The sequence below is a fragment of the Dipodomys merriami genome, unplaced genomic scaffold, assembly GCF_024711535.1.
Source record: "Dipodomys merriami isolate MVZ:Mamm:240054 unplaced genomic scaffold, mDipMer1.0.p SCAF_8, whole genome shotgun sequence".
Taxonomy (NCBI): Eukaryota; Metazoa; Chordata; class Mammalia; order Rodentia; family Heteromyidae; genus Dipodomys; species Dipodomys merriami.
Window position 1 is genome coordinate 1,625,666 of NW_027206401.1, and position 25,848 is coordinate 1,651,513.

The 25,848-nt window shown below is 42.7% G+C and overlaps 1 protein-coding gene across 5 annotated transcripts in view; it reads right to left on the reverse strand.

Annotated features, from left to right (window-relative positions):
- Positions 1–1,437: 1,437 nt before the first annotated feature.
- Positions 1,438–25,848, reverse strand: part of Cep43 (centrosomal protein 43) — a 40,085-nt gene continuing 15,674 nt past the window's right edge. For 4 of the 5 annotated variants that reach the window (XM_070010359.1, XM_070010360.1, XM_070010361.1 and 1 more), the window contains 6 exons: positions 20,075–20,301; positions 16,872–16,984; positions 11,977–12,045; positions 7,407–7,443; positions 5,699–5,795; positions 1,438–2,108 (listed from right to left, as the gene is read on the reverse strand). In XM_070010359.1, coding sequence (XP_069866460.1) covers positions 2,034–2,108; positions 5,699–5,795; positions 7,407–7,443; positions 11,977–12,045; positions 16,872–16,984; positions 20,075–20,301 — 618 coding nt within the window. In that variant the 3' untranslated portion in view covers positions 1,438–2,033. Of the gene's footprint in view, positions 2,109–5,698; positions 5,796–7,406; positions 7,444–10,747; positions 10,886–11,976; positions 12,046–16,871; positions 16,985–20,074; positions 20,302–25,848 lie in introns of those variants that run through there. The other variant, XR_011369299.1, reaches the window with a different exon arrangement.

The following is a 25,848-nucleotide window of genomic DNA, read 5'->3' on the forward strand; positions in this document are numbered from 1 at the left end:
CAGATCTCAGCCTACTGAGTAGCTAGGTATGAGCCACCGATGCCTGGCTCATTTCATATCTTATGGCTTAACAGGCTAATATCTTAGCAAGGAACCCATGCGAAACAAAGCTTTTTCCTATTAGAACTCAAAGCTATTCAAATGCATTTAACAGTATGTATGTGGTATTGATATCAAAGTTGCAAATTTGGCATTTTTCTCCCCATACTCCTAAGAGATCCAAAAGGTCTGAGTAACTGGGCCACATGCACTGAAATACAGCTTGCATGAGATATGAAAAGGAAACCACAGTCATCCAGATGCAGCGGGCCACACAAAAGCCCTGTGCCCAGAGACCACAGGCAACGTGCAGCCAACAAGCACAAATCTCACCCTCACAGTGCAAGTCTACCGGAGGACAACAGGAGCGGGAAAGCCAACTGCAACAGAGCAGGCCACACCTGAAATACCCAGAAACAGTGTGGGCCTCCGAAGCCGCTCAGCCCTCTTGCTGCCCTGCTTCCTCGCCACATTCATGGCTCCGCATCACTTAGTGCTTAAAACGCCAGACTCAATGTCAGAGAGCCTTAATCCTTACTAAATTTCATTTCCTCTACATTGTAGGGTCTGATAAATACGTTAATATTGGCATTACTGGAAATCTGCATATTTACTAAGATGAACAAATTAGGTCTATTATGCTGTTTTTATTAGTGAAGTCATAATTGAAATAGAAAAGCACAAAAAACTGAATACCTTAGGCTTTACTTACATGCATAAGGATATGTAAACATCTTCTTTGTTTTTCCCACTTGCACATTTTAAAATACCTGGCACTATATATGTCAGTAACCTACATCACAGTAGCAGCATACTTTTTTGTTTTTGATGCTAGTACGGGGACGTGAATCCCAGGCCTTTTAGTTCAAGCTGGCATGCTACCACTTGAAGCCCAGCTTCATTTCTAGCTCTTTTAAGTGGTTAACTGGAGATGAGCATCTCAGACTTTCCATCCAGAAGGCTTTGAACCTTAATCACCAGATCTCAGCTTCCTGAGTAGCTAGGATTACAGGTGTGGCCACCAGCACCTGGCCACAATGCTTTCTTATAAGACCACTTGCAATTGTATTTTTGAAGGATTACAATAAAAATTATTTACAGTGAAGATTGCCAAACTGATCATATATGGTCTTAGGCCATTACTACTCTTTCATTCCAATTTGGATTTAAATACAGTCAGATCTGAAATAAAAGCACTGCTTGACTTCAGATGCATTTTGGTTTTAATATGTTTCAAGGCATCTTTACAAGTAATAAGTTATGTCATGAAGAGAACTTGTGTGAACGCAGCTGTGTGCATGGACTAAAGGCAGAACGGCAACCGTAAATCTGGCATCTACAACTCTGAATTAAAAGTCATAACCACTTCTGGGTTTCTTTAAAACAAGCAGAACTAAATAGCCACACAAGAGTATTTTAATAAAACCTTAATGGTCTAACAAACCTTCCAAATGGAAGAAATACAAATTCACGTTGACACATCAAATTTCACATGAGTATGACGACACCAGCGTACCAGGTCACTGCACCATTATGTGCTGGCACACCCGATACAAACCCGATACAAACAGTAGACAGGTCCTGCTTTCAGAGCCTAGGGCAAGGCATGGTTTTTCAAAGATCTCGGCACCCCAGCAGCCATGCTTGAAGCCAGAAGAGACTACAGCTTCAGTGACCCATCTCTATGCACTACTCAGCACAGAAGTTCCTCCCTGTAATGAACTTTGAGTGTAGACTATCAATTTCCTCAGAGAAATGTACAGCTAAATCAAAATAAGAATAATTTAAATCTTACACACATGGGCTCATATAGGGAAGTATTTTGTTTCATAAAATGAAAAGTTAATTTTAAAAATATCTGCAAGTCTTTTTTGAAATGCAAGGCACCAATAGGGAGCAGACATTCCAGCTAAAAGTGATTGTCTGAAACACACAAAACAAATGGAGCGGATGAGTCCCTTGTCTGTGTTGGTGAGAACACGTCCTTCTTCGGGCTACGCCACATCTTCCAGAAAGTCTGCGACATCACTGAGCTGAGAGACTGTCAGGTCTTGTGTGAGATTATCAAGCTTTGTTTTCCAAGGGGAAAAAAAAAAGAATGTCAATATGAGTATAAATTAAGTTTAAAAGTACAATGCAATAATGTATTTTATACTCTATAACCTTCTTCCTATTTTAAACTCATAAAACACCTGGAAAATCTAAGTGCTAGGAAGCCACAGGCCTGGTTAGTAGACTAGCAGCCTCCTGAGGTCAATGTTTTGTGTTATGTAAGCATAATAAAGGCTGGGAAGTAAGGGCAAAACCAAAGTTCAAGACAGGCTCCAGAACTGGAAAAAATACAGCAGATTGTCCCACATATCTTCTCAGCCTCATCTAGAGCATCTTTACCTGGAGCAGCCAGTCACTACATCAGGACTGGCCCACAGGATCTAGCCAGACCCGCTTGCCTGTGTATCATCTGTGATCATTTTCTCAATCCAATGGTCAAATGGAGTACATATGGAAAAAAAAAAAAACATGGCCTGAAAATCCTATGGTGTCTCCTCTGTGGTCTTGTAGGGAAGAAGTGCGATAGACTGGGCTAGCTAATACACAAGAGCAAGGGCATCTTGTGGGGACAAGAAGGTTCCCTCCCAAGATAGCGCCAAGATGCCTCTTCACATCTGGTCGTGTTGTTATTCTTTGTATGCAGAGAAACCAAGTCAGGACTAAAATCCTCTTATGTAAGTAAATAGAGCTTCTCTCTCCCTTTTGGTCCCATAGTATTCCTAGTGTAAAGTCATTTCTTACCAAGAAAAGTATTAAGAACATTAAAGATCTTATATTTTGAATGCAAATCCAGCTTATACAGAAAAGTCTATAGTTTGAAGGTAAGATTACAAAGGGTAATGTTTTGGATTGCAAGATTGAGTAAGGAGCAATGTGAGTCTTTATAAAAAATAGAAGGGTGTGGATATAAGTAGACAAATTTCCTCCTTTAAAAACATAAAAAGGCGGGCTGGGAAGGTGGCTCAGTGGTAGAGCGCTTGCCTTGCATGCCTGAGGCCCTGGGTTCGATTCCTCAGCACCACATAAGCAAAAAGAAAAAAAAAAACATAAAAAGGCAAAAAATAGGGGCTGAGAAGATGGCTCAGTGGTAGAGCGCTTGCCTTGCATGCTCGAGGCCCTGGGTTTGATTCCTCAGCACCACATAAGCAAAAAGAAAAAAAAAAGCCGGAAGTGGCGCTGTGGCTCAAGTGGTAGAGCGCTAGCCTTGAGCTGAAGAGCTGAGGGACAGCGCCCAGGCCCAGAGTTCAGGCCCCACGACCGGACCAAAAAAAAAAAAAAAGGCAAAAAATATTTTTAGAAACTTAAATATTTGACATGAAACTACCAGAAGAACACACAGGGGAAATGCTTCAGGACAAAGGTATTTTTGGACCAGACAGCATAGGGAACAAAAGCAAAAGTAGACAATGAGATTAAAAAAAATTAAAAAGCTCTGCACAGCAAGGAGGCAATCACTGGGCAGAGACAGAGAGGGGGAAAGCATTTGCAGAATATGAAAAAGGACCAATATCCAGAATATATAAAGGACTCAGAAATCTTAGTAACAATTTTTTAAAAGTCAGAGAAGAGAGCAAGTGCTAACAAGAATGTTGGTAGGAATGGAAATAAGCACAGCTATTACAGAAAATAGAATGGAGGCTTCTTAAAAAATTAAAAACTAGGCACCAGTGGCTCACACCTGTAATCTAGCTACTCAGGAGGCTAAGATCTGAGGATCATGGTTCAAAGCCAGCCTGGGCAGGAAAGTCCATGAGACTCTTATCTCCAATAAACCACTCAGAAAACTGGAAGTGGCGCTGTGGCTCAAGTGGTAGAGCATTAACCTTGAGCTGAAGAGCTAAGGGACAGTGCCCAGGCCCAGAGTTCAAGCTCCACAAGTGACAAAAAATAAATTAAATAAATTAAAAATTAAAAACAGAAGCTGGGCACTGGCAGCTCATACCCATAATCCTAGTGACCTGAGGAGGCTGAGATCTAAGGATCATGGTTTGAAGCCAGGCTGGCAGCAAAGCCTGACAGACTATCTCCAATTAAACGCCACAAAAGCCAGAAGTGTAGCTGTGGCTCAGGTGGCAGAGCACCAGCCTTGAGCACAAAAGCTCAAGGACAGTGCCCAGGCCGAGTTCAAGCCCCACGACTGGCAAAAAAAAAAAAATAATAGTAGTAGTAATAAATTAATTTTTTTTTGGGGGGGGGGTCCCGTCATGGGGCCTGAACTCTAGGCCTGGGCACTGTCCCTCAGCTCTTCAGCTCAAGGCTAGTGCTCTACCACTTTGAGCCACAGCGCCACTTCCGGCTTTTTTCTTTTTGTTTATGTGGTGCTGAGGAATCGAACCCAGGGCCTCATGCATGCAAGGCAAGTGCTCTACCACTGAGCCACCTTCCCAGCCCATTAATAAATTAATTTTAAAAATTAAAAATAGAACTCATGATCAAGTCCTAAGTATTTCTCCAGAAGAAATGACATCAGTGTGCTGAAGAAATGAAATCAGCATTGAAAAGACATCTGCATCCCAATCACCAGGAAATGGAAAAAGGTAAAGTGGGTGGTGTATGGTACAACAGAATAGTACTCTTCGATAAAACCCAAGTGTCTGTGACAAGACAGAACTTGTACCCACTGGAGCTCAACACCACGACTCATATCTCTTACTTATATCTTCTCTTATCTCGTGTTCTTGTCTAATTTTGAACTTGGTGATAATGCCAGGAGGTTAACAGGTGGCCTCTACATTCATAACATAAAGAGAACTGATTGCACTTCCCTTTGCAGACCATTCTGTATAACATTTATGAAATCATATTGTTTAAGTCTGTAAAGTATAAGGCATCAGAGAAGGAATATACATATTATCATTTAGCCCTCAAAACAATACTGTGAGGTAGGCATTGTTTCACCTAATGAATAAAGAACGCAAATGTAAGATGATGACATATATCTACAAACAAGAATGCAAACCCAAGCTGTGCTGACTCTGATTTCAAGATCATGAAAGCCTCCCCCTCATGTGATAACCAAACACATGGGCAAGCCCTGCTCATTCTGGGAGGCAGCAGCCCACTCCTCCAGGGCAGGGAAGCCAGACCCCCCTGGAGCTGTGAGAACAACTGTTTCATATGGACAGACATGATCCTAAGGTGCCATCCTTCACTATCTTAAGTGCATGCATGAAAAGCTCCACTGTGAACCCAAATGATCTGTTCACCATGTACCTCTGGCCTCCTGCCTCTTGTTGGCTCTAGTCTGATCATGCCTTACCTGTTCACGTATAACAGCTGCCCCTGAGCCGACCACACTCTATACAACTTCTACCTGCACAGCACCAAGGCAGGAAAATCCTGATGCTGGTTCTGATCCCTGTGGCGCCCCTCACTGCATTGCGCTGCAGTAAGCCGAGCGACCAGGTAACAAGTCAGTCCTGTAAGAAGCACTGAGCTTTCAAGTTATGCGACCACAGAGACAGCCTTGCATACTTATTAGGTAATTCTGGCATGCACTTTTCACAATTTTCAACTGCTTTCCTGCTAATGAGAATAACCTCCTGAAGCCTCCCCGCAGATCAATGAACAGGCACACAGCATTCTATGGGAAATGATAACGGCATACTTTATCACTGGTACTGATGTCGTCCACTCCCACAGAAAGGTCTTCCTCAATCTCCTCACCAATACTTAGTTCACTTTTTTCTGAGCGGTGGCTGGCACTAATTATAAAAGGGAAAAGAAGAGATAACGATTCTTAAGAGAAAAACCACCAGTTTTCAAATTTATAGCTATCTTAAGTAAAATGTAACATCAAATATAAATTTCATACATATCATTTTATGCAACCCTTAAAACAACTTAGCAAAGGCAGCAGCAATAATCCTCTCAATTCAGTGGCCATGAGAACTAAAGTTCACCTGTGACAATAAACACAGTAGCAAGAAACCAAGGTTTCTAACGTTTCAGCTATGTCATACTCTCCTCAAAAAAAACTGGGTACGTTATTCTGCTAAAAAATAAAGACAGGAGGATGCCACTTGTTCATGCCGCTAAAATCCTAACTACTCGTGAGGCTGAGATCTGAGAACAGCAGTTTGAAGCCAGCCTGGGCAGGAAAGTCTGTGAGATACTTATAGCCAATTAAACACCAAAAAGCCACAAGTGAAGCTGTGGCTCAAGTGGATGAGTATTAGCCTAGTGCAAAAAAAGCTCAGTGATAGCACTCGGGTGCTGAGTTCAAGCCCTAGGACCGCACCAAATAAATAAATAAAATAAATACAAATTTCCAATGGGACAAAAACAATCAAAATAATCATATCTAATTTTAAGATTTGCGATCAGATCCACAACAAATATTACTTCCATATTACTAGACAGCTCATAGACTATCTTCATGTATATAAGAAAGCTATCTGATACAAAATGTTAAATGTCATCTGAATCAGAATAATAACTAGAGGGGACAATTTTTTTTTTGGGGGGGGGGTCGGTCATGGGCTTGAACTTTGGGCCTGGATGCTGTTCCTCAGCTCTTCAGCTCAAGGCAAGTGCTCTACCACTTGAGCCGCAGCACCACTTCCAGCAATTGTTTTAACTTACCACAAAACAGGCAACTCCTCCTCTTTTTTCAGTAATGGGGATTGAATCTAGGACCTAGTGCATGACCGGCAAGCACTCTACCACTAAAGCCATACTATCAGTCCTATTGTTCATATTTTGTTTTTGATGGTCTCAGTAACTTTTCCTAAGCTGGCTCAAACTCCATATCCTTTTTTCTGTTTCCTGAGTAGTAGAGATTACAGGCATGCCACATTTAGCCTATTTAAAAAAAAATTTTTTTTGCCAGTCCTGGGGCATGAACTCTGGAACTGGGCACTGTCCCTGAGTTTCTTTTGCTCAAGGCTAGCACTCTACCACTTGAGCCACAGCACCACTTCTGGCTTTTTCTGCGTAGTTTATTGGAGGTAAGAGTCTCACAGACTTTCCTGCCTAAGCTGGCTTCAAACTACATTCTCAGGTCTCAGCCTCCTGAGTAGTTAGAATTTCAAGTGTGAGTCACCAGCGGCCTGGCCTCAGCCTGGTTCTTAAATGTTATTCTTTTATTCTTACCATGTCCTTCAACATAAGGTAGATATCTATATTCTAATGAAAACAAATGGTCCAAAATATACAAATTTTGGATTAACTTTCATTCATCTTCAATCATAATGAAAAAAAGAATAAAAAATACCAAAATAAGACTCTAATGTAATTTGGCCACACCCATTTGTATTCAGAAATTATTTACAAATATGTACACTTTTATATAGTTGCCTAGCTGTTTTTCTTACCTATTAAAGTCATCAACATAGTCATCTTCTCCAGTACCTAGTAGTTTAAGACAAGGAATATGTTTATACATTTATATAAACACTTCACCAATATCTACAAATTAAACACATTTCTTACTCAACAATCTTACAAGAATGATACTGCTTCATTAAAACAGAAGTGTCAAAGACCAGAAATGACAAAAGCTGTTCTAGATGATGACACATCTGGGAAGCACTCACCACCTGGCCTTTGCCCACGCTCCCACAGGTGGCTGCTCACAGGAGTGTGCTCATGTCACTCTTCCCTGGTGCAGCAGAGGCCATCAGACCTCTCCAGTGGCCCTGCTATGAACTAGGGAGATGTCTCAACTTGCCTGCTGTACCACTTGACAAAGACTACAAGGTGGGATGCACCAAGTCAGAGCAGGTCCTGTCAGACAGCAGCAGGTGAAGACTGGAACCACCACCTAACAGCCCAGGACTCAAGGGGCCTTTGGGCCCCTTTCATGGCTGTGACTAAGTATAGCCAAACACATCCCAATCATTGCCGGCCTTTTCATGTGGGCCACAGTAATCCCCTAGGAAAGGAGGGAGGTCCAGTACTACATTCATATCCAAGTGTGCCGGGAGGCCTGGACTGCTGAGCACGCTACCAACCATCTCCCAAGTGTGCCCCGATTGCTGAGCAAGAATACCAAGGTATTCTTGCTGACAGTGCCTCCATGTATTCTAGGGCAGCTGAGGAGTGCAAGGGCTGGCCAGCAGAGGGGAAGAGGCAGAGCAGAAGAAACTCTGGCTCAACAACAAGCTGCTCATAGACACTGCCAGCACTGTCCCCGCTCCTCCAAACATGAGACTAGACTTTAGGGGATTCTGAGGTCTGGACAGTCCAAGAAGACAACTCTTTAATAAGAGTGTGACTATGCATTGAACGCATGTGAGTGACGTCTAGACCCCCAACAGACCCGTCGGATGATATTCCACAGGAAGAGGCAAGGAACAGTGCCCCAGAGCGGCAGGAAAACGCAAGGCAGCAGCTGCACTGAGACCTGATAAGGAGGCCAGAGGTACCGGTTCCAGGAGAGGTGGTTCTCAGAGAAGGAACCATGTACAAACCCCGCCAGGAAAGACACCATCAAGGAAGGACACCAATCCCCATGAGACAGACAAAGCTGGCAGTGGTCACAGCACCCAGGGTCTGGAAACAATGATTGGGTTTCAGACTAAGTGTGAATGGAAGCTAATGGGTGAATGCCCAGGCAGTGAAATCTGACGTCCACTTTCCCATGGACACTCTGAGCACCGAGAGAAGTGTGCTTTGGAAAGAATGGGAGGTAACAGAATGGTGTTATACAGAGCAAAGCCAGAGCCAGGTGTCCGGCATGTATGACAGAGTCACAAAACAAAGAAACTAAGCCACTGCTAGTGCTGCACTCACCCTGTGTGAGCCCCTGACAAGAGCACTGGCTGGCAACAAGCTTCCACGATGCTCTCTAGAATAAAGCCTATCTACACAGAGCCTCAAAAGCTTAGGGGCTGCAAGTGCCAAACAGGAGACAGGCAGTACCAGGCGGAGCACGGGGAAAAGCAGGAGAAAGCAACATAGCTTCTACTGGAAACTTTGACAATTGGTGAAGGGATGGAGGTGGGGACTGGGCCTAGGATCTCATGTATGCTACGCCTGTCCTCTACCACTAAGCTACACCTTCACCCAAGATTTTGGATTTCACTACAGCTTGAATTAAGCTGTCTTTATTTTTTTTAATCTGGATGCTTAAAGCAAATCTTCCAATAAACAAACCACAGTGACGGCTGGTTGGCAAGTGCCAGTCAACAACAATGGCAGTGGTAGAGCACGAGAGCCTCCAAGAACCAAAGTGCAAACACCAACAGACAGCAGAGCAGACCAGAGCCAGGACAGTGCAGAGCCAGCTGGGAGGGCCGGGGAGGGGGGTGGGGGGTGTCAGTCCCGGGGCTTCAACTCAGGCTCAGGTCCTGGGCGCTGTCCCTGAGCTCTTTTGCTCAAGGCTAGCTCTCTCACTTTGAGCCATAGTTCCACTTCCAGTTTTCTGGTGGTTAACTGGAGGTAAGAGTTTCATGGACTTTTCTACCCAGGCTGGCTTTAAACTATGATCCTCAGAGCTCAGCCTCCTGAGTAGCTAGGAGTGCCCTACTCAGGGCACCTGCCTCAACCTGAGCCCTTTACCCATCTCCTTTGCCCTGACTTCTGCAACAGTCTCTTTTCCTTACTTTAATGTTTTTTGTTTTTTGCCAGTCCTGGGTCTTGAACTCTGGGCCTGGGTGCTATCCCTCAGCTCTTCAGCTCAAGGTGAGCACTCTACCACTCGAGCCAAAGCACCACTTCCCTTTACTTTGATTCTTGCCTCTGACCAATAATCTCTTTTTTGTACAAACAACCAGGAGCAGTTTTTGCAGTTTAAAAATAATAATAATAGAAAGATATGTGACTGACATTATCTGAGGCCCACAAAGCCTAAAATAACTATTCTTTAGTTTCATAACTCTTGGGTTAGACAGAATACCTGTCCATTTCCATAGCTTTAATACTGTACATCCAACTAAAATAGGTTATGTTCTAAACCTTTATAAATTATCCTTAGGAAACTCAGAATTTACTTTCCAACTGAAATATTTCAATGTCTAAAGGAGAACCACAGAGGTAAATCACGGCCCTTGGGTGATAGGTCAAGTTTCTAATAGCTTATGATCCCTGGGCACATTATGTAACCTAGGGTCTTTGTCTGTAAAAATGGAGATAATACTACAGTCTACCTCCTCACAAGATAATGCAGCTGTTTCTTTGTATAGTACCAGGCACATGTCACTAGCATCATTATCATCCCACATAATCCCACTAACATCTATGAGATGACTTAAAATACCTAGAGCATTGTCATGTACATTTACAATAACATCAAACAACAATGCTGCAACGCCACCAAACAAAACTACTTCCACTGACTCCTACTTCTAGCTCACTGGCAAACGCCTGCTCGTGAGCAGGTCTGCCTGGCCTGTGGAACTACCCAAACTCAGATCCATGCGCCCAAGCCCCGCAGACCTGCCCCTTTCCTGCCTAGTCCCCAGCAAGGAAAAGAACGCTCCCCACCTTTTCTTACTCAGACAAGAGGGCAGAGCGTCAGAGACAAACTCAAGGGTTGGCAACAGAGTGAAAGAACACAAACAACCAGGACAGAAAGGGTCAGAGCAACCGTGGTGACATCACGCAGTCAAGACGGCTCTGAGTGGTAAACACTCGCTGAGGCCCAGTGGGAAAGCACGCGCCCACGGTGCGCTCACGCCCACAGAGGAACAGGGAGGAGGGAGAGCGGGCCCACCTCGCTGGCCAGCCAGCAACATCGGGATGCACACAGAGCAAGGGCCGCACCACCAGCACTCAGCGTTACCAGGACTCCGGGGCACTTGTGGAACAAGAATCCGGGTAGTTCAGGGAACATCTATTCTTCTGCAAAAGGCTGCAAACGGGGAACAAAGTAACACAAAAAGGAAGCTAGCATGTGAGAGGCCCCTACCATGCCAGGCACTGTACTTAAAATTTCTGTATACATACTTAAATCCTACGTAGTCTGAAGTGGGGAAGATGGTATTGGTTTCACTTACAAGGTAAGAAAGGGAAGCTCATTTTAAGCTCCCTACACCCAGCAACCTGGCAACACCAGATTTTTACCAAGTCTCTGGCACTCAACCCAAGCTCTGTGCATGAACACTCCCACTTGTTTCTCTGGAAGATGAGGCGCACTCTGAGAACCGCCCCATACATGCTGGAGCTGCCATGGAAAGAGCACGCGTGCACGCGGTTGCACCCTTTCTCACCAGCCTGCTGAAGGGCTTGTCCCCTACATGCCCAGGGTAGTGTTGGCAGCCTAGGGGACCACAACAGCGCCAGAGCCACAGAGAGGACAGGACAAGGCCATGGGGAGCCCAGCGGTCCCATTCCCTCCACATCACCCAGCTCCCCACCACACCTGCTGCTTTCACAGCCGAAAAAGCCATGCTCTCCACACTTGGCCCAGAACTCCATCACACTGGGTCTCCTACTTCTGGAGGACTCAGTTTATTTGCAGGGCACTTACCAACATCTGCTATCACCACATCACATCTCACCTCATCTTTACACACTTATCTCCTCCATTAAACTCAAACCTATGACCTGGACAAGGTGTTCCCAGCACCCAGAGAATGGCACTACCTCTGCACCAACTCTGCACAGAAATGCAGATCATGTCCATCTCCGTGCCCCATGACAATGGCCCTCTAACCTGCAAAATTCTACAGCTCCTGGGGCTTCCCTCCTCCCTCACTACAGCTTGAGCTCCACAAGACAAAGGCAGAAAGTGATCACAGCTCCTTGTACTGACGTACTGACTGCAGCTCCCATCATTCCAGCCTCAGGCCGTAACCCTGGACACAGGTCAACTACTCAAAAACCTGCTGAAAGAAGAGCACTACGATCCTCTATGTAGGTTCTTTCCCTTGCCAGTCAAGATTTTATCCCAAAAGATGATTACTGTAAAGCAATCAACACTAAAATTAAAAATCAAATTACCTAGCCCAAGTGATCCAATTTTATCACTGATTAATTTCAAATCTTTCAAAACTGCACCTCCTCTTTTACCTGTGAAAGGAAAAAAAAAACAGTATCAGCATTAAAGTAACGTTTAGAATACAATGTCCTCTAAGCTGTGTTTTCGTTTTTATTTTTTTTGCAGTTTGAGACTTTGTATTAAGCTACAACTTAGAAAAACTTATAAATTGTCATTATCAGTTGTTTGACTCATACACTGTCTCCCTTTTTAACCAAAACAAGACTCTTTACTGACAAGACTCTTCACTGGCATTTCAGTAAGTTCATGGACTATATATTTCCTTGGAATGTTTCCATTCAATTGCTATCTCATTTACCAACCCAGCCTTTTTTTTTCCTCAGTCCTTAGGTCCCAGAGTCCTCCTCCCTAAACTATCATCCTCCATAATGATCATGGCTGTGGTTGTAAGGATGCAAGGTGTCCCCTTCCATGGCAAAGGTCCAGTCCCTAGCTGGTAGTGTGACTGGACCACAGGGGGCTAAGTTCACCAGTGGATAATTTATTCACGAGTTCAAACTGTTGAGTATTTTCTTCTACTGGCCCTTTTCACTTCTTTTCTTCTAAGACTGTCTTTAGCTAATTAGTTCATTTATTAATTGGGTTATTGGTTTTGTTGGTTTATTTTTTCTGAGCTCGCTGTACATTCTGGGTATTAGGCCATTCTCTGATGTGTACCTGGCAAAAATCTTCCCCCATTCTATAGGCTGTCTTTTTAGTTTGTTGGCTAAATATCCTTTGCTTAACATTTGCAAACCAAAACAACATTGAGATTCCACACTTGTAGGTTCTAATCACAACTGTACCACAAATTACAAAACCAATAATGGAGAGTCCTCATTTATCTACATTAGTAAGAAAGAAGAGAATAAAATTAACAGAAAAGTCGCCTCAAAGAAAGTACCTAGGAATACACTTAACCAAAGTTAGGAGCAGGTAGCTCATGCCTGTAATGCTAGCTACTCAGGAGGTTGAGATCTGAGGATTGTGGTTCAAATCCAGCACAAATAAAAGTCTGTGAGATTATTTATTTCCAATTAGCCATCAAAAAGCCAGAAGTAGAGCTTGGCTCCATTGGTTGAATACTACTAGCCTTAAGCATAAAAGTTCAGGGACAATGACCAGGCCAAGTTCAAGCCACAGGACAACACACCCACACAGATACACACAAATCCCAAACCAAAGATAGGAAGGACCTCTATAGTGAAAGTAGAAAACCTTGAAAAAATTGAAGAAGACATCAGAGGTGGAAAGACTCTCGTGTTTATGGATTGGCAGAATTAATATTGTGACAATAGCTATATTGCCAAAGTCAATGCAAAACCCATCAAAATCCCAATGTCATTGTTTGCAGCTATAGAAATCCCAATTCTATAACTCATCTGCAATCACTATAGGCCCCAAATAGCCAAAACTATCCTCAACAACAAAAAGGGGGGTGCACTGTTAGAGATATCACAATTCCAGGCTTCAAACTTTACTACAGAGCCATAAAAAACAGCTTGGTACCAGAAAAAAAAAAAGACCTAAAGACCAATAGAACAAATTAGAAGACCCAGAAATGAACCTATATATCTATAGCCATCTGATTTTTGACATGAGAGCCTAAAGTCGATGTTGAAAAAAAGCCTCTGCAATAAATGGAGAAGGGAGAACAGGATATCCACATGCAGAACGATAAAATGGAATCACTGTCACCCTGTGTTAATACCAATTCAGAGTAGATGAAACACCTCAAGACCTGCTTTGAAACTACAACAAGAAAAAGTAAACACTAGAACTTTGTGGCATAGGCAGAAACTTCCTGAATTATAACTCCAGTCATTCACCAAATAGGAAGGAGAACTGACAGGGATTACATCAAGCTAAACAGCACTGTGAAGGATATCATCACTAATCTGAAAAGAGACTACAGAATCTTTGCCAGCTATATATCTAACAAAGGTTAGAATATACAGGGAGTTTTGAAAACCCCAAATAATCAATAACCCAATTAATGAATAGGCTAAAGGAATGATATAAACCCCTCTCAGAAGTGAAAATAGTCAATTAACATATGAAGAACTGCTCAGCATTCCTGGCTATAAAGGAAATGAAAATGAAAATAACCCTGAGATTCTATCTCACTCCAGGTACAATGCCATCAACAAAAATGCCGACAAGGATGTAGGGAAAAGGAACCCTATATTATAATGATGGTAGAAAGTCAAATCAGGAGATGACTGCGGAAGTCACTATGGAGATTCCCTAAAAGAAAAAAAAGAAAAAAACCAACTACCCTATAATCCAGCAATGCCATTCCTGAACACTATTCATAGCAGTCCGAACGATGGAACCAGACCAGATGTCCTATAATGAATGCATAAAGAAAATGTAAAAGTGGTATGTGTACACACACACACACACACACACACACACACACACACACACACACACACACACACACACACACACACACACACACACACACACACACAAAATTTTATTCATCCATCAGGAAGAATATTATATATATTGTTTGCAAAGACATGGAGGACCCTACAACAAATCATATGAAGTAAGCCAGGCTCAGAAAAACAAAGGGTGCATGTTTTCTCTCATATGTGATATTCAATCTAAAATATAAACAGATATGAAAGCATACATACAAGCAAACTGACTGAAGTATGATATAGGAAACAGAATTCTGCAGTGTGACTCCTTTGGTCAGTTCAACAAAATGAGTATTAAGACACTGAGACATACTTTGAGTAACACCAGTGGGTGGGTGAATGGAAAGATGAATGTGGGCAACGTAGTCGTAATACTCAATGTACAGACATGAAAATGGAGCTAGGAAACTTGAGACAGGTGGTGATGGCATAGAGAGGATGGTGGAAGGGGCGACACTGAGCAAGACACTACGCATAAACGGGTCTGTTCAATTGAAATTTCTTGTCAGCTATTTGAAGGTTTTTTTAAGACTATGCCAGGAAGCTCTGAAGAAGCAAACCTGTGTCCATACTCACAGGTATGTGCTATACTGACAGTGATATGGCACAAAGTATGGACTGCAAAACTACACATTTAGGGCCATGCTGGGTGTGCGCGCGTGCGCGTGCGTGCGTGTGTGTGTGTGTGTGTGTGTGTGTGTGTGTGTGTTCCTAGGGCTTGAACTCAGGACCTAGGTAGGAGAGACAGAGAGAGAGAGAGAGAGAGAGAGAGTATGTGTGTGTGGTCCTAGGGCTTGAACTCAGGGCCTAGGTGCTGTCCCTGAGTTTTTGTGCTCAAGGCTAGTTTTCTACCACTTGAGCCACAGCTTCACTTCTGGTTTTTTGGTGGTTAATTGAAGATAGAGTTTCCACAGACTTTCCTGCTGGGGCTGGCTTTGAAATATGATCCTCAGACTGATCTCAGCCTCCTGAATAGCTAGAGCTACAGGCATGAGACACCAGACTTTGCCTTACACAATTCCAGGTGTGCTATCTCTGTCTCTTGTATACATAAAGACATCCCAGATCTATGGTCCTGCAAACCATGTTTCATCTAACATTCCTATCACGATTACCCTAGTATCACAGAACAATTTTTTTGTTTGGTTTTCAGACAGCTCAAGCTCAATCCTACTGTCTCTACTTCCCAAGGAGTTAGAATTATAAACCTGAACCCCACTTTTTAAAAAAATGGACTTAAAACCAACAAGTCACTTTGAATATCCAATAAGAGATTATAAATGAAAACTGTATTTACTAGACCTAACCTATTGAACAGCACAGCACAGTGCACTGTACAGCATCTTTCCCTTAGGGTCCTGTGGTTGAGTGAAGTTTCAGTTCCAGTTGTCCAATACTGTGATAGAGGACAGAGGATCAAAGTTCAAGGTATGATTTCCTTTTGAATAAAATTTGCATAAAATCCAAAACTCATATGCCAGATCATCATTAGCTGGGGTTATATTTTAAACATATATATATATATGTCTTATATATATTATATTATATAATAATATAGAAATATATAATAACATAGAAGTATATTTCCTTGAAGTATTCCTATAGCAGAGGAAAAGGCCAGAGAAAGCTGGGATGGTTGCACATATCTATAATCCTGTACTATGGAGGTGGAGGTGGGAGGAACTATGGAGGTAGAGGTGGGAGGATCTCCAGTTCAAGTCTAGCCCAGCAAAGTCAGTAAGACTCTATCTCAAATGCAAAACAAAAACAAAAGGACTCAAATGGCAGAGCTCCCCCTCACCAAGGAAGCATAAGGCCCTGGTTCAATCCCTGAGAGAGCCAAAAGTTAAAAATAAGAACATATTACACAGGGTTCAAGTTTTGCCTTTTAAGCCCAAACCTTTTAATTCCCTCATTGCCTTAGTCAGTCCATCAGTTGTTTTCGTGGAATCCACAAGTACTGCCTTGCCCTGAATTCTGTGAAAATCTGCTTTCCAAAAGCAAACAGTGCCCCAAAAGGTTAGTTATGGAAATTGTCCTTAGTCAAAAAGGCATGTTACCTTAAATGATAAAGGTGTACATTTTACACCTGTTTAAAGGTTGTATGTCTTTAGCAGAAGTTGACATTACAGGAAAAAAGGCAACCAAAATACAGTAATAACTTTAGGCATCTTGAGCATTAATTTTTTTATTAGTAGCAGTCTCCTAGAACCATAAACTGTAGATACCGAGGGACTACAGTACCGTTTACAACAAAAATAAATGAAAAGAAATTTAAAACAAACAAAAAATACTATTAATTGGAAAAATCTAAATGATAAAATCACTATCTATATTTCACACGTTCCTGGGGGAAGAAAATCAACAATTCCACACTAGTTTGTCAAAAAAAAAAAAAAAGTATTTGTGTGTATTTAGACACTTACTCTCTGAGTCTTTTAAGGAAGGGGCTCCAGCCAGGGAGCTGAGTCCACTCCTCACGGGGGGTACATCCGAGAGTGAGGCTAGGCTTCCCACTTGCTTCCTGGGTTCACTTCTCCTACCAACAAGAAGCGACAGTTAAGTGGTAATCTCAGTTTCTGCCATTAAAAACTTTTGTTCTGCCACTACAAAGTCAGGAGCTATTGTTCTGGGTTTAAGCAACGTGCTTTCAAGTCCGATGATGATCAGTATGCCTACTGCCGATGAAGCACAAATCCACACAGCAGGTTTGTAACAACTCACTCACTCTTCATCACTGCAAAAATTCAGCTTTAACATTTTTACTACCTATAATTGTTTTCAGAAGTTTTTGTCACCCAGATACACAACCAAGGTATAAGTATTGCTCAGAAAGCCCCAATGGACTTTGAGTCATGCATATCCCATCTTGAAGGTATGGTTTACCCTGTTTGGCAGGCCTGTACTTTCTAGTCCATTCTCACCTTACAGGAATGCATAGTGTTGGCTGTTAACTTAGGTGCATGAGAGTGTGCAGAGGTGCTACTCATAGACCCCTCTGCTTCTCCTTCCTCTATTGGCAAGGGCAACTTCCCTGGACAATGCATCCTGCAACTAGACAGCACTCACATCACTCATTCTCCTGTCCTAAGAAGCAGATACTTACCTGAAACACTTTGCTATAAAGTGCACACACAGTGACCATTCTACAAAACGGTTACCCAGAGTTAAAAATCAAGAAAAAAATTATGGGAACTTGAAGGACAAAAAGACAGCCCTTTTGTTTCCCAAGAACTTCCACATTAAGGGGCTGGGAAGGTGGCTCAGTGGTAGAGTGCTTGCCTTGCATGCCTGAGGCCCTGGGTTCGATTCCTCAGCACCACATAAGCAAAAAGAAAAAAAGCCTGGAAGTGGCGCTGTGACTCAAGTGGTAGAGCGCTAGCCTTGAGCTGAAGAGCTGAGGGACAGCACCCAGGCCCAGAGTTCAGGCCCCACAACCGGACCCAAAAAAAAAAAAGAACTTCCACATTAAATTGGTTTTTATTCTTTGAAAAAAAAAAAAAAAGATATTCGGACAAGAGAGGATGGTAAAAGTCATGAGTGTTAAAAGTATTTTCAGGTTCTATCCAGAAGGTTTTGTTGATACGTTATAGAACCAGAGGACTCCAGGGTGACTCCTGAATAACCAGGAAGTTGAAGAACCACTGACTAAGAAGAAGAGGAAGAGCTGGGTCTTGTACATGAACAAACTGCTTAAGCCCACATTATGACCCTATAGCCACCACCCCAATCCTCTAGAGCCTTTGTGACTCATCCGACAATTGTCATTTACAACCCTATCCTCTCATTCCTTCTTGGGCACCATCAAAAGCCTGTACCTATTGCATTCTGATAAAACCATCTGCCAAGGACACTACTAACCTCCATATATCTAAATCCAAACTGCTCCCTCTGCCTGCTCTTACCAGGACACCTATTCTCAATGCTCTCTATATCTCCTTTACATTTCCTGCTCACCTGAATGACTAGGGGTGCCACAGGGCCCACGTTCTTATCTCCTCCAGTCTCCTGGCTTCTAAGTTACCTACAAACTACACAATTGCCTCATCAACAGCTCAAATGCAAGCCCCTCTCTTATTTGCTACTCTCACAGTCCAATAGACTACTGACCATCCAACCAACATCTTCTTAAACCAGTAAGCCACACTCCGGGCATTCACACAACTGCTCAACTGTGCCATCTGACCCAGGTCAAATGGGCCAGTGGCTGTTTTCTGTGTCTGGTCCTTCTGTTGAAATCAAACCCAAGTGTTGCACTCTCAGGATCAAGGTCATCTAGGCCATTTTCCAACTGTTTTAGTTCCTCCTCTGACAGTTTGCCAAGGAGCTCATTTTCATTGATGTTCTTGTATTTCTCCAGCTTTTTTTTTTTTTTTTTGTCGATCATGGGGCCTGAACCCTGGGCCTGGGCGCTCTCCCTCAAGTTCTTCAGCTCAAGGTTAGTGCTCTACCACTTGAGCATAGCACCACTTCCAGCTTTTCCTGCTTATGTGGTGCTGAGGGAATTGAACCCAGGGTCTTATGCATGCAAGGCAAGCATTCTACCACTGAGCCATCTTCCCAGCCTCTTCTCCAGCAACTTTTGAAAAGGAAGCACCATATTGGTTCATGTGCTTGTCTCTCACACCGGGTACTTCAAAAGTGGGCCCTCTCACCATTAACAAGGCTCTGAGTTCAATCCATATATATGTGTGTATGGTACAGGGGCCTGAACCAGGTGGCTTTCAAGCAAGCCCTGTGATTGACAGTTCCTGGGCTCTAACAGGGACACCGGTGGGGTCTGCCCTTCCCCATTACCTCTACTCCATGTACGCATTCCAGAGCCAGTGAGGATCTATAGGTCAGTCTGTCTGTCTGTCACCCACCCCACCCTGAAGTAACAACCTGGGGAGCAGGGGCATCGCCGTAGCCCCAGGGCGAGCATGGCAGCCAACAGGCAGCTCCGAGCCGGGGTGCAGCACCGGGACCTGAATATCTTAAGCATCCCCTACTGGAAACCCTGTGCCCAAGTGCAGAGCAACCTGGGCCCATCTTGCCCTGTGTGACGAGTCTCATCACCCTCCTACAGCCAGCCAGCCTCTATCTTTGGGCTAACCCTGTACCACCCCTCACTTTCTCTGCCATGACTGTACTTTCTTGCTTCTATCCTCTGGCTGGTAGAACACCTTGGCATTTCCTGGGTCCTCTCCAAGAGCTCTATGACCTCAGATTCTGTGTGCCTTCTGCAGATTTCAGCTCAGCTTGAGTGTCGCCCTTCTCTGATGTGCCACTGAAGTCCACATGGCCAGAGCTGCTCCCATCACCCAACACTTCTTCCGAGTCAGAGGGTGAACTCCATGGGGGGGGAGGGGGAATTTTGACTCTTCTAATATTGCTGCATTCTGTCCCTAAAAGAGCATCTGTCATGTGGCAGATACTCAGTGAAGGCTAGCTCAGTAAAACAAGTTATATCTGGTTTCTTCAAAAACCTGGGATGATTTTAACAGCATAACAAGTTTTAATGACACAAACCAGATTTATGGATTCAATAATTATGGAACTATTAAATCATTGCTTTTTATGCATATAATAAAAATAGAAGTTATATTTGTAAGACTCTAGAGTTAGATAATCCAAAGAGTCTACTCACCAACCGTAAGTTTTTTCAGGTTTAGGGATGGGATCATCAAAGAATGAGTCTCCTTCCATATCATCCTCATCTGCATCAACGCCAGCTTTGTCTTTGACATCTAAAGAGGTGTTGCTGAAGAAAGACCCGATTTTTGTTTCATGGGCTAATGAGTGCAGACTGCTTTTGCTCTTTTGTTCTGATGAGGAGATACTTGTATCACTCTGACTGACCTCCAGGCTGGCCTTCTAGGAAGAGGGAGAGAGGAAAGGTCTTGGTGAAAAAAACTATAAGGTATTTTAAATAAAACAGCATGATGGTTTATCTCATGTCTATAATTATAGCTACTCAGAAGGCTGAGATTGAGAGGATTACAGTTCAAAGCCAACTAGGCTGGGTGTGATGTCACACACCATGCTAGATACTCAGCAAGTATAAAAAAAAGGAAGATAGCAGTCCAGACTGGCCTGAGCATAAATGTAAGACCCTAATTAAAAAAATAACAAGAGGGAACATGGGCTCTGGCTCAGGTGGTAGAATACCTGCCTAGCAATTAAGGGCCTGTATTCAAACCCCAGCACCACATACACACAAAATTATTTTAAGTAAGAGAAATCAGGTGAACACAGAAATCTGTGTGTGCATGTGTGGCCACGTGGAGTGTGCGTGTATGTGCACACATGTGGTCTCACAACAACATAAACTGCAGTGCAATCTCATGATGCAGCACTTCATCCCAGGCTTCCTAACATGGTCAATTTTCAAAGGGCAATTTTTTTGCTTGTGTGCGGGGTGTTCCAGTGCTGGGGCTGGAACTCAGGACCTAGGTGATGTCCCTGAGCTTTTTGCTCAAAGTTAATGCTCTACCACTTGAGCTACAGCTCCCTTTTGGTTTGTTTTTGGTGGGGTTTTGTTTTTTTGGTTGTTAACTGGAGATAAGGGTCTCACAGACCTTCCTGCCCAGCTGGCTTCAAACCACAATCCTCAGATCTCAGCCTCCTGAGTAGCCAGGATGACAGGCCTGAACCACTGGTGCCTAGCAAGGCAAAAAAAAAATTTTTTTTAATCTGTCCACAGCATTCTTTCCCTCTCTCCCTTCTTGGTGGTATCTTTACTATTCCTATTCACATAAAATAACTTTCTCATTTAAAACAATTTTTCCCACTTCCTATGTATGTCCATAGCTTAAATCAATACATTTTGAACCTGCAAATAGGACAGAACGTAATGATTAAAAGGAAGATTGTGTCATGTAAGTGAACACAATCTCATCAGAAAAGAGAGCAGTTCTGCACCCAGCTCCAAGCATGTAGCCATCTAGGGTGAAGATGGCTAGCTATAGTAATTATCTAACTCAGACCTACATCTCCTGAAATGTTTTTTCTATATATCTTAAACCAAGATAGAAAAGTCTCCCAACCCAAGCACTGCTGACACACAACACAGTGAGGACAGAACACAATTTTACATTGAATCTTCTTGTTTCATTAGTTCTAACCACCACAGTCTCCTTTTACTCTATCCTTGGTCAGAGTTCTTTGTCCTTAGACATGTCTATGTCCATGACCAAGAAGACAAACTAAAGCTAACAATAATAGCAGCTATAGGCTGGGAATGTGGCTTAGTGGTAGACTCCTTGCCTAGCATGCATGAAGCCCTGGGTTCTATTCCTCAGTACCACATAAACAGAAAAAGCTGGAGGTGGTGTTGTGGCTCAAGTGGTAGAGGACTAGCCTTGAGCAAAAGAGGCTCAGGGACATTGCCCAGGCGCTGAGTTCAAGCCCCAGGACTACCCCCCCTCCCCCACCAAAAAAGAACAAAAAAAAAAAAATAGCATCTAACAACAGCATTCAAAAACTACACGCCAGGCCTTGCTTAACCCGTCTTCAATATAAACTTATGAATCTGGAGTATCGCCTGCCCTTCACTATAAACTGTAATTTCCTCAAGCGTGGGTTTCCTTAAGAATCACCTCGGGTTAGAAAGGTCTATTCTGCTTTTCCTATACATAGATAGCATGTGTTAAGCCATAATTTGTCTACATTTTTATTCGCTAGTAGCCCTGTTTAGCAGCCAGAGGCAAGAGGAGTATTATACAAACTCTAGAGTATTTTATGAATTATTACTAGAGAAAACTTAATTATCATAAAAAGAAATGTCTGAGCCCAGCACTGGTGGCTCAAGCCTGTAATCCTAGCTACTCAGGAGGCTGAGATTTGAATATTATGGTTCAAAACCAACCTAGGCAAGAAAAGATATAAGACTCTTGCCTCCAATTAACTACCAAAAAGCTGGAAATGGAGCTGTAGGTCAAGTGGCAGAGTGCCAGCCTTGAGCACAGAAACAGGAACAGCACCTAGATACTGAGTTCAAGCCCTAGGGCTGGCACACCTACACACAAAAAAAGGTCTGGAAAAATAAATGTGTCAAATCCTTATCCTTTTAGACAGTATGTTTTCAAAGAGGTAAAAAATTAAAAATTTCCTAGCAGCTCTCTTGAATTTCTCTTGAAGTTTTCCTGCTATTGCAAAATATAGAAGTCTTCTGTACTTATGTTTTCTGAACCCTAGTTACATTCTATAAATTGACTGGCACATTTAAATAATCAATTGATATCTTTACAAAGAAATTAAAAATAAAAGCCCTGAAATCTGGTGATATTTAAACAGATTCACAAGTAGCAACTGTCCTGACTCTCTCCTTTTAAAGTCCTCTGAGAATGGTCTTTCAAAAGGTAGAACTGCAGAAGCCAAACTGAACTATGACATAAGGCAGTATGAGGAACAGCAACAGCCGTGAGCTCTATTACTAACAGAGCCTAAGTGTGTATCATGAACTAGCTAATATCTAACTTAGTGACTATACATAGCCATGGTTACTTTTTGCCTGATTTGGTGATATTCCTGATATGCCCAGGAGAACTAGTCTTGAGAAAACAAATTTCATAGGGAAGGACAGTAGTTACAATAGGACTTAAGGCAAGTTTAGGGTTATTTCCTTCTACACATAAGGTTCTATTTATAGCAGAAAAACTTTTAAAAGAATCTCTCTAAAACTGTTCTCAAGATCAACTTCTAAACCACACATGGGAGAACAGGTGATTACAATCAACGATTTTCCCTATTAGAAAAAGTCACACTGAGAGATTTTAATGAAGCAATTTTAATGTCTACATATACATTTAACCCCTAATCTGCTTGTAAAACCCTTACTATGCCATACATCAAATTCCAATTACTAGAGCTTTCTAACACCTAGACTTAAATAAACTTAAGATGCAAGAAACAAATCAGTTAGTGTAATTCAATGCCTTAGAAGTTATTTTTTGGTATAGCTTTGTTAGATTGAACTGTATCACAAAATTATAGGGAAATTGTTAACAGAGTCAAAGAAATACTCCAGAAACTATGAAAGTATCAAAAGATCACTCAATACTTAATTTTTTTTCCACTCCCTTCCACCTCTCTCCCTCCCTCTGTCAAAATCTGTATTTTTTACATGACTTATTAATGAAGTCCTGAGAGACTTTTACTCTAGTTCTAACAGGCACACATATCTAACAGGTTTAATTTGCTTGTCTAGAAAAGCAATACTGAAGGACTGTAGCACCTTGAAACATTTAACTATCTTCCAAAAACCTCAGTGTGGATAGAGAAATCCCATCTCTACCATGTGTAAGCATATGCTCCAAAGAAAAACCACAATCTTCTGCTGGTCTGCAGCAAGCACAGGAGATGGCCCCATTCCCAGCCAGTCCACCCCTGCATCCTCACCCTCTGGCCCTGCCTACCAAGTTCAGCTGACAAGCAGTGCCAAGAGAAGCAGCCCAGAAGCTCAAGAGGAGGAAATCAGAGCTGGGCAGGCAGGACTGGAAGAGCAAAGGGTTCAGCCCAACCATTTGCACATCCACCTACCCAGCTGTCCAGAATGTAGGGCTGTGAGTTAAAGTATCAATGATGCTTATTTTATTTAGAAAACTGAGGTGACTTGACTGCCCAAGACACAAACACAATGTGGTCACTGGGATCATGATCACTGACCTGAGCTCTTTCTCAAATACTGAAAGTAAGAAACAATAAGGGCACATTGCTAAGAGTAAAGATAACAAGTACATCAGCAGACTTTGGTTCTACACACTTGAGAACTAGTCTGTCTTACACAAATGTCATGATACAAAGCAGGAAATGCTCTCAGTGGTACAAGGACTGCCTAACATGTGTGAGCCCCTAACACAGTCTGCCCCAAACAAGAAGCATCTAGTATCTCAGTTTTCCCAACTAAGTGGTAAGAACCTGAATGTCTTTTTTTGCTTTTGTTTACATTTATTTTATTAGCTTGTAAGAGCTATTCTTTTTGGATTTTTTCTGGGGGGTAAGGGGAAGATCAGTCTTGGGACTTGAACTAAGGGCCTGGGTGCTGTCCCTGAGTTATTCTGCTAAAGGATAGTGCTCTCCCACTTTGAGGTACAGCTCCACTTCCAGTTTTCAGGTGGTTAATTGGAGATAAGGGTCTCACAGACTTTCCTAGCTAGCCTGGGCTAGCTTCAAACTGTTCCTCAGAACACAGCCTCCTGAGTAGCTAGGATTTACAAGGTATGAGCCCCAGTACCTGGCTTCTTTTGGGGGGTTTTGAAGTAGGGTCTCACTATGTAGCCCAGGCTGGCCTGCAACTCAAGACCCTCCTGCCTCAGCCTCCCTCATGCTGAGATACAGGCTTATTTGACTTTTGCATATGTTTTAGATACTATGTTTGGACAGTGTTCAGTAAAACAAAATGGGATACAATGAAATAAACTATCATGGGTGTCTACAACTTGGAAAAATGTGTTTCTAAATCTAACCTTGTAGTCCCAATCTCTAACTTGGTCTTCGCTGTCTCTGAACAGCGGTAACAAGATCTGTTATTTTTATTCAAGTTATGCTAGCTCAAAAACCTTACAAACCTGTTTATACACATATATAAATGATTTTAACCAGTTTTATAAATATAGCTTCCCTGAACAAATTGCCCTAGAACTCCGATGAACTATGAATACCTGACCCTTCCTGCATGCAAGTTGAAAGCAAACCTGGAGACATATCCACACTCCTGGCTCAGGGCGCCAGTGCTCCCCAGAGAGAAGTTCCCAGGGACACCCCACTTCATGGCACTTCATGTCCCACTGCACACAATATGGGAAAGGCTAGTCACCTGCCATGGGAATAGCTCCCTCTGGAGTTCTGGTAGGCACAACCTCAACCACCACCACATGCAAGTAAGTGGCAAGCTATCTGACTGAGCTGTGATGTTAAGGATGGTGAGAACCTACTTCATTCATGCACAGGGCAAGGCAGAAAAGCAAAGGAAAGTTAAAGGCTTATCCGTCTAATTCTGGAAAAAGGCAATGCTGAGTGTAATTCATGCAAAGGCCACTCAGAAATAAGATCAGTGAAGTAGAAGGGAAAAAGGGTTCAAAGTGACTTAAGAAGTAACTATCCTGAGCTCAGGAGAACAACAAGAGAATAGGGAGTCCAACTTACAGCCCCACTCTGAGATGAGGCCAGGTCTGGATCCCCTTCTCACATCAGAGCAAGAGAGGCCCTGCCCACCGCAGAGTGAAGGCTGAGGTCCAGGCCGACCCCAACCACCAACCCCAGCTGTGTCACATGACACACAGTGAAAAAAACTATGTCTCTTAGTATACTTGGTTTTATATATGAGCTTATTCTAAGTATTTTACCTTCTTTAAGACCCATGATACTAAACGATAATACTATATGTAATACTTATTATTTGTTTCTTTAAAAAAAAGAATC